Source organism: Protobothrops mucrosquamatus, unplaced genomic scaffold (assembly GCF_001527695.2).
Source record: "Protobothrops mucrosquamatus isolate PMUCROS unplaced genomic scaffold, P.Mucros_1.0 scaffold_215, whole genome shotgun sequence".
Lineage (NCBI taxonomy): Eukaryota > Metazoa > Chordata > Lepidosauria > Squamata > Viperidae > Protobothrops > Protobothrops mucrosquamatus.
The window spans coordinates 18,866-27,920 of record NW_015386291.1 but is presented as its reverse complement, the minus strand read 5'-3'; the positions used below and the strand labels follow the sequence as shown (position 1 = coordinate 27,920).

General features: G+C 41.7%; 1 protein-coding gene across 1 annotated transcript in view; it reads right to left on the bottom strand.

The window, feature by feature from the left end:
• Nucleotides 1-8,818, bottom strand: part of LOC107298022 (calcium-binding mitochondrial carrier protein SCaMC-3) — a 35,826-nt gene extending 27,008 nt beyond the window's left edge. Inside the window, exon 1 of the mRNA XM_015827387.1 lies at nucleotides 8,568-8,818. Within this exon, the coding sequence (XP_015682873.1) occupies nucleotides 8,568-8,765 (198 nt within the window). The 5' untranslated portion in view covers nucleotides 8,766-8,818. The remainder of the gene's footprint in view (nucleotides 1-8,567) is intronic.
• Between the last annotated feature and the right edge of the window lie 237 nt (nucleotides 8,819-9,055).

The window sequence follows — 9,055 nt, the reverse complement described above, 5'->3', positions numbered from 1 at the left end:
CCCAGGCTAGTGTCCAGGGATGCCTTTTGAAGCTCCGCCACTGACCCTAATCCCTCCCCTTGACCTGTTACATAGAAATACATAGAGTTATAAGTTTCTTCAGCTTGATTGGGTGAAAGCTCTAGTAAGGGGTGTATGCTGAATTAAATTATCAAATTGTTGTGATGTGAAAGGAGAAATTTTTTTCAAGGTGTCACGTGCAGATTGGCCACCAGGGGGCGCTACTGCCCTGCTATCGGGGCTGGTTCTGCCCCTGCCTCCTTATTCCATTAACACCGGTTGAAATTCCAGGCATTCCTAAGGGAGGAGGGAGTTTAGCATCTTTCGCCAGTATTGAGGTTTTATTACGGAGAGAGAGAGCAGCTTAATTGCTTAATTGCTCTCCTTAGCGACCAGTTGCTAAGGTAAGTGAACAAAGGGACGGGAGAATTTTTATTGCTACTTTCTTGGCTAGCAAACTCATGAAGAAGAAGAAGACGTGTTGTTGCTTCGTTACTCTTTAGACATAAAGACTTTAAACACTCAAGTTTCAAATCATTGATTTGCATTAGACAGGGTGGGAGACAGGCAGTGAAGAGTGTATAACAAGGGGGGTGTTGCCCCTTCCACGCTCTACCTGAACTTTAGAAGCAGTTTAAACAGTTCTTTTGCAAACGGTCTGCTGAAGCACTTCTCTCACTGCCCCAAGCTTTGAAGTTGCTACCGGGGGCAAAGGAGGGGGGAACAGCCCACGCTCTTTGATTTCAGAGACGCAGCCTTCACAGGCAAGAGTTTTGTTGTTTTAAAACTTGGCTAGCAGAGATGACAGCAAATAACAAGACAATGCATCTGGATCACACCTTCAGTCACTTCTAGTTACTTTCACATGCAAGAGAATTTTGCTTGCTTCTTTAAAATGCAGATCAGAGGAAAATTAATCTCATCAAATTGCTATTGCAGGAGATCAGAGGAGAATTAACATTTGTCAATTTACTATACTGTTCTGGACATGAAACTTGCTCTTTCAGTCTGGAACAGATAGATAACTCAGAGGAACAAACAGGAAATATTGCTTTATTCTGGGAATCCTAAACAAAGACTTACAGTTTGTAGAGGTGCATCCAAAATAGGTTTCAGCAATCTGATTGTCCCACAGGTAAATTGACATTAGATTTTCCCCTCTTCTCCCAAGCGTCACATGGTGGGGTGATTGTGGAGTCTGCAGCCATGTGGCTGCATGTGATGGCCAAAGAACAAAGGAACTAACCCCAGGCTAGTGTCCAGGGATGCCTTTTGAAGCTCCGCCACTGACCCTAATCCCTCCCCTTGACCTGTTACATAGGAATACATAGAGTTATACAAGATAAATGGATCTATGTGATCCAGAACAAGGTTCCTAGCCGAGAGACAGCTGGCAGACGCTGTCTCTTCAAGCTTTTACACGCTCCCGGACGGGCGGCTAAAAAAGCCGCCATGCAATGCCAGCTGTCACCACCGGAAGACGGTATGCCCAATTTCTGAATGGATTCTCTTTCTCTGATGCCCATGGTCTAGCATATATCAAATTACTTGGCTGAGCAGATTTTTGATGAATGAGAATAAGTTTGAGATTATATCTTACCTCACACTAAGCCATTGTTGGTTTAGTTAGCATACAAACCATAGCTTACAAATCCCCAAACTTGCACGAAGTGTCTTTCCTGCAGTTACTGAACCAAACCTGCCAGTGGCACAAGTGGATTTGAGATCAAACACTGGCACCGTAACCAAATGCCATTAGTCAAAGCGATGTCCCACTCCACTAAAATTTGAGGACTACAAAAAAAAATGGGATGCTGAGTTAACGTTATCTGTCCTTTCCCCAATAGATCTATTCAATTTTGTTTCATATGCCAAGCCTTGGCAACAAGGTGCATTTCATATTCATTTTGGTCAAAAGACCCATATAGACACCAGAGTGTGCTATCGCTGAAGGAAGGGGGAACCTGAACTGTTTGAAGGGCATAAAGCCATAAGGAACCCTGCAAGATGATTGTGCAGAAAGCGCCTCCTGGGTTTTCTTTTTGTGTGTGTGTGTGTGGAGAGTTTTACAAATATACCGTTTTGTAATTCTTTTGTTTAAAATGAGAAAAAATATAGATGTTGTGTTAAGAATGTTGGTTTTAAAATGAAAAAAGCAACTATGGTGATCCCAACAGAATAAAAGGGCAAATGAAAGAGGAAACAGTAGCTCCAGGAACACCTAAATATAACACCCAGAAGAGCTATCTCAGATGAGATTTCTCATCAATAGCTGTTCCCATGGTTTTAGAGCAGTGTTTCTCAGGGGTCTGTGAAATCAAAATTACTTGCCACATATTGAAAATATTTGCAAAAATGTAAAACAATGTCGCTTTTCTCATTTTTGTTAAAAAATACAAGGATTTTTCATAAAAATATTTTATGAATATTTATTTAATATTTATTTATGAATATAATATTTAACAGTTATTTTTACATTACTCAATAAACGTTCTATGAATGTATCAATTTTAATTTTTAATATAGTAAATACAATATCACCTATGCAAACAAATCCACCACAATTTTTAAAAGTGGGAAGGTGTCCTGAAGGAAAATATTAAGCAATACTGATCTAGAAGTTAGGAAGGTTGTACTAGAATCAGGGGTGTCAAACTGCTAGCCCGTGGGCCGGACGCATCATCCGGAAGCCGCGCCCACCCCATTGCCAGCAATGGCAAAACCATCCCGATACGTTGCGCGACGTCACGAGTTTGACATGTCTGTACTAGATAATCTATAAAGATGCCTCCACCTCTTCTCTTGGTGCTTCTAATGCAGAAGAATTAAATCAGAATGTAGCTTTTGGATATGAAATGAGTCTTATTAGTTAATTTGACTTGTAAACTAAGCCAATACGTAAGTGCACTGACAGCAACAATACATCCAAGAACTGTATGCTGAAAGGTACATCTTGGCAGGCAGATAGACACAATTTTGCACAAAATGTTTCAAAGCAAACAAACTGAGATCCAGGAAAAGTCTGGTCCATCCGTAATATCCCTTAGTTATCTGAATGCATGTTAAGAATAATCATCACAGTTTAACATTCCTTGCCCTTTCTAGCAGATTAAATTCCCTTTCTACATTATTAGCAAGTCATACAATGGTTAATAAGGACAAAGCTTTAACAAAATCCTCTATCCCAGAGGTGTCAAACTCAATTTCATTGAGGGCCACATCAGCATTGCCGTTGCCCTCTGGGGGCCGGGTGGGTGTGGCTAGGGTGGTTGCGGCCTACTGGGTGAGCATGGCCAGCTCTACATCGTTCGCGTCAAGGATGCCTGTGGGGGCCTGGGTAGGAGTGGGACAGATCTGAGGGTCTCTGGCAGAAAGGGGTGGGACCGGGGCAAGTGCCAAGGCATGGTCCATTTCTTCATTCCTCACAAAGGGTGACACCTCCCCAGCATGCACCCAGGGGGCGGGGCCGATACAGCAGGGGCTGGTTCCTTGCTGTTTCTAGACAGCCTTGTGGAGCTAAGACTGAATGCGTTTCGGCATAGATGGCCACCACAAAATTGTACATTGGCTCCCAGCTGGCCTGGGCCAGGGCCAAGGCAGCGGGGACCGTTCCCTCACTGTTTCCAGGATGGCTTCATGGACCACATGAAACCACTTCGTGGGCCGCATCCGGCCCCCGGGCCTTGTGTTTGACATGTCTGCTCTATCCCATGGGCCCATTATTTTGGAAAACTACATAGATGTGTACGTAAATATACCAGAAACTAATTTTAAATAGTTTAAAGATTTTTAAGGTTATAATCCTACATACATTTACTTCGCAATAAATCCCACTGAGTTTAATTGAAGTAGCATCCAAACTGAACTATTACTCTGCAGACACAGACATCCTTAATACTATCTTGTAAATTCTATTGAGAAAACTACATAATCTTTCATATCAGGTTATAGCTGCATTTTTTGAGTCCAGAATCCATGTAATGTTCCATTTAAAAAAGGAAAAATGTTTCTGCTTTTAGATTTTTTCCTAAGTGTCATATTTTATGAATTGACTTTCTTTTACTTCAGATAATTTACTAAATCTAGGCACTGACCAGATTAGCATATTTAATTAGGACTTTTCTTTTTAAAGATGATAGTTTCCTTGGCAACCCACTTTAGCTTGGTTTTAATATTGGATTCAAAATAAAGACTATGAACTGTCTAACAGCAATGTAGCTTCAAAGCAGTTTCTGTGGAATGCCATCTTGTTGTCTCCTACTAGTGTCAGGACTGAGACTAGTTAAAACAAAATCAACCTGTATCTCATCTACAGTATTTGTAATCATTCTCATTTGTGAATCAACAAGATTCAAGCAGAACTGGGGGAAAAACTTAAGGAGAAAAACTATGGCTTGATTTATACCATATGGTTTATTACCACATTATTAGTTTGGTAGCCATAACACATTAAACCATAATTTATTATTTAAAAGCCTAATAGCTGCATTCTGGTAACAATCTAAACCCAATCTAAAAAACCTATTATGTGAATCAAGTTATTATGTTCTGTAAATCACATCATATGGTTAAACAGTATAATAAACAGATCCTGACTTCCGGTTTGACATTGCGGCGGAATGGGTGCAGGAAGACGGGCTCCATCTTCCGTATTCGATTTTGCCCTGCTGGGGACCCTAAAAAGGGTTGAAAGTCGCCCCGAAGAGCCGACAAAGGAGGGGACCCTCGTTGATTGCAGGAGGGCGGCGGCCCTTCTGTTTGATCCGAGGAAGCCCTCCAAACCGGCAGGGGAAAGACTGGCTACATTTGTGTGGCCAGTCAGAAGCTGCTGACAACTGAAGAAAATAAGCACTAACGAGCAACTTTCAGACAACGTGGATGAAACTGGGTGAGACCTTATTGTCTCTTTATGACTTCAAGACTTTTTCCTGGGGAAAAACCGCCCAAAGCAAAGAATCCTCCCTAATGAGAGAGGGAAGGGGAATTTCCACCCCATTCCCTCAGGAGAAGAAAAACGGAGAATTAAAATGCTTGGGGAGAAACAGTGAAAATTACAAGATTAATTTGCAATTAATATACATATATAACTCTGCAATTTGGGAACTAAAAGTGCTTCTGGGACTTTTTTTTAAAGAGACTTTTAAAAGCTTTAATATAAATTTGGATATAAAAAGCTGGAAAACGGCATCAACGACATCTAGTGGTGAACTACAACACTATAATTTATTATGCTTAAAGGAAACTTGGCTGGAAGCCCAGACTTAGATAAGACTTTTGTTGTTTTCAGAAACTTTCACTTTTGAAGATTGCACCTGGGAAAAGGGAAAAGGGCTGCTTATCTGTATGGCAGAGACAATAAACTATTCTGAAACTGGCCTGCATGGACTATGAATATAAATATCAACTGACTTTGAGAGCTGTGTTATGGAGCTATTTACCTGCAGAAGAAACATGCATTATGGATTGAGATGATGGAACTCCTTGGATTATAAACCTTTGATTGGTGAACAATTTTTACTTGCTCCTTTCTTTCTGGACAGAAAAAATATGTGTCTCACTGGACAGAAAAATCTGAATTCTACCTATATTGCTGAGGGGAGACTTAAGGACGGACTGATAGGCTGGTTGGATAATTGGAGTTTAAATAACAATTGACTGAAACTTTTTAAAGCCCTAAATATACTGGACTATAAAGACCACATATAAAAATAAAATGGATGCTCCATACTTAGTTTCAAATGATAAAAAACCATCTTTAAAACCTGTCCCTAAGGTCTCCAGCCTGACAGACCAACAAGAAAATATTGATGAATCTCAGAAAATTATTTCTGTTAAAATTAATACAAGAGACAATTGCCTTAGCTCATGATGAGATTAAAAATAACACAAAGGGTATAAAAGAACATTTTTTTAATTTAAACTCACAAACTCAGAAAATGACTACAAAGAAGGAACAGAAAGTAGAAGGAAAATTAGAGGAAGCAGATCCAAAGATGTAGGACCTAAAGGAAGGAATCAACAGACAGACTCAAACGAAGAATCAGAAGATGTAGCAATAATATCGGAAGTGCAAAAGATATTTTACCTGTCAAGATTTCAGAATGTACTTGAGGATAAGGAAGAAGAGTCGACTGAATGGAAGATAGAGGTGTTAGGAGAACGTGGGGAATTGGTGAAGGAGGAAGGCTGTTTAATAAATATCAATGGACTTGTTCCTCCAAAAATATTTTAATCAAATTGTCTTTCTTATTCCAAACAATATACACAAAAATAGAGGAAGAACTACTTAATGATTCAAATGCACTGACTTGGAAAGTTAGTTGGCAAAGGAAGAAAGCTAGAGTAAGACTGAAGAAAATAGAAGTTTTGACCTATTAGATGGGATATATCATTAATTTGAAGTTTGAATTTGGCTGAGAATAGATAATTTTTAGAAATAGAAGTATTAATATAACTAGAAAGATAGAATTTATAATTAGAATATTATATTTTGATATGAGAAGGTAAATATGAAAATGTTAAGAGGGTTTGACTAAGGGAAGCCTTTGATTACCCAAATATAACCTATTATGAGAAAATATAAGTGATAGAGACATTTTGAACTCTGATGGGAAATTAAAAATAAAAAAGCAGAAAAACAGGACAATGATTGAACAAATGGATATTAAGTGCAAAAGCAATTAAGAGGTTTTGGTTAGAAAAGATACTCTAAACTTATATTACTGATATTATTTGAAAAATGTAACAAGGATGTTGATATTCAACTGTATATGTATTAACAACAATAAGAATGTGTGCTACTGGAAGAAGAGAGGAAGCATTGCATGATGTAATATTGGACCTAGACTGAAGTTAATATGTACCACTGAATTACTAATGGACCCAGACAACACATTGTTTATTAAATATTTATGATTGTAAAATTAGAACATTAATAAAACATTCATAAAAATAAATAAACAGCCCCTGAAGCATATTCAACGAACCACTATCAAAATAAGTAAATCTACCCGTGATCAAGCAACCTCATTACAGGGCTACTGTGGATCAATCAAAGAACTTGTGTCAACAGCACTTTGTACAAGTTCAGAGACAAAACTGTGAAACTGTCCTGAGTGAAAATAGCCACTGTGGAAAGGCAAAGATCTCAGAATACATGCACCTTTCCAAAGAGTTCCATTGCAAGAGAACAGCCTTTTTTATTTCTTAGTCCCACAGCTCTAAATATTAATGTAATAATGATAACAATTACCTAAAATCACCACTAATCTGGTGAGTGGATACTTCCATTCAAAGAGCCTTTCCCTTGCCTCCTGGACTGGGCTATAACTTTCAGCATGTGCTTGCAGAGGATTTTCATTACTGTCCTCAGCAGCCAGAAAAATCATCCAGGGAATATGATTACTTTGCTAATTTGCATTTATTTTAAGTGAGCAATGCTATTTGGATTTTGTTGCTACTGGCCCCACTGCTTATCTTTTTCTTCTAGGTCTACACCGCTGCCAAATTTATACTTTTATATCACTACAGTATTTAAGTGTCACAGTTCGCCTTGTTGGTTTTGGAGTAATACTGCTGTTGCTGTATAAGTTTCCTGAGGACAGCCCAGTTCTAAGAAGCCTGGTTAAAGGGAACAGCAGCTGAATGCCAGTATCTTGCTTCTAACTCTGAGCATGTGGAATTGGTTGGGCTACCTTAATGCAGGCATTTTACGGCATAGACCCTTTATTGCTGCAAGAATGTGCTTCTCAGGACTGGCCTGAGGGCCCAAATAAAAACTCTGCAATACATCAACTGTACAAACTTGCCTATGCCCTAACATGTGTTTCTCAGGGTGAGGGGAAGGAAAGAAAGGACTTCTGCATAGGACTTGAATTAGATTTTATCACCGGGGTGAGGAACTGAAGCCATCTAAATTCCCACTACTAAAACGTGATGAAAACCTCTCCTTCGGCGCCGGCCTCCCGAGAGAGCTGCCTCTTATAAGACGGACTTATCTAATAACCACACAGCGGGCCTAAAAGCCAAGCACCTGGCCCTTCTATAATTCAGCTTTTAGCTACTCTACTTGCCTCTCCCGATTATGGAGAGGGGGTGGTGGTGCCGAGGGCTTTTCTGGCCCCAGGCTGACTCATAAACGAACCTTGTTACTGTATGCAGGGATCCGGCGCGTGCGAAGGGATTCTATGGGTTTCCTTTCGGAAGGCTGGGCGCCCGAGAAGAGATCCTTCCCCAGCACCCACGCGTGGAATCAAGCCCCCGCAGAGCCAGCTCCCCGCAGGCTCTTTTTGTGGGCAGGCGCCGCCTTTGCAGCTTCAAGGAAACTGAAAAGGGAGGCAGGGAAGCCGAGCCGAGAGGCGGTTTGGGGGAGCTGGGTGGTGGTGGTGGGGGACTGCAGAGCCATTCTGCAGATGTAGTACGGATGAAGCCCGGGGCGCCTAGAAGCTGGCTCGAGTAATCCCACCCAATGTCAAGCCCCATCTGTGCCGCCTCTTTGCTTGGCAGCAGACTACTTATCTATCTACCGCCGAACGGTGTTCCGTCCAGCCTTGCCTTCCTCCACCGACCTGCTCGGCTTGGGGGCTGGCCTCCATGCCCATTCGCGCCAGGCCCTCGCGAAGCTCGTTGATATCCACTCGCCCATCCTTGTTGGTGTCTAGCTGCTCGAAGAGGCCGGCCCAGCGCTGGTGCCGCTCGGGATCGCGGAAGCCCTCTTGGAGGGACACCTGCTGCGGGGGCCCAGAGCCTTCGCGGGGCTCTAGCATGGCACTTGCTCTCCCCACTAGACCCCCGCGAAGGGCGGCGTCAGAGGCAGCAGGGCGGACCACTTCTTGCCCCGTAGCCTGGGCCGGGCTCCATAGCGTCGTTGCCCCCTGCACGCTCTCTCTCTCTCTCTCAGTCTCGCTTTGCAAAATCGGTTCCACCCTCCCGTACAAGGGCATTTAACAATGCGTTGGTTGACGTCGCCTCCCACAGCCGCTTCCTCCTCCCCTTAAAATAAAAAAAAAGCTCTCTGAAATGATAGCAGAGCGTTATTCCTCTTTGAGAAGGAAGG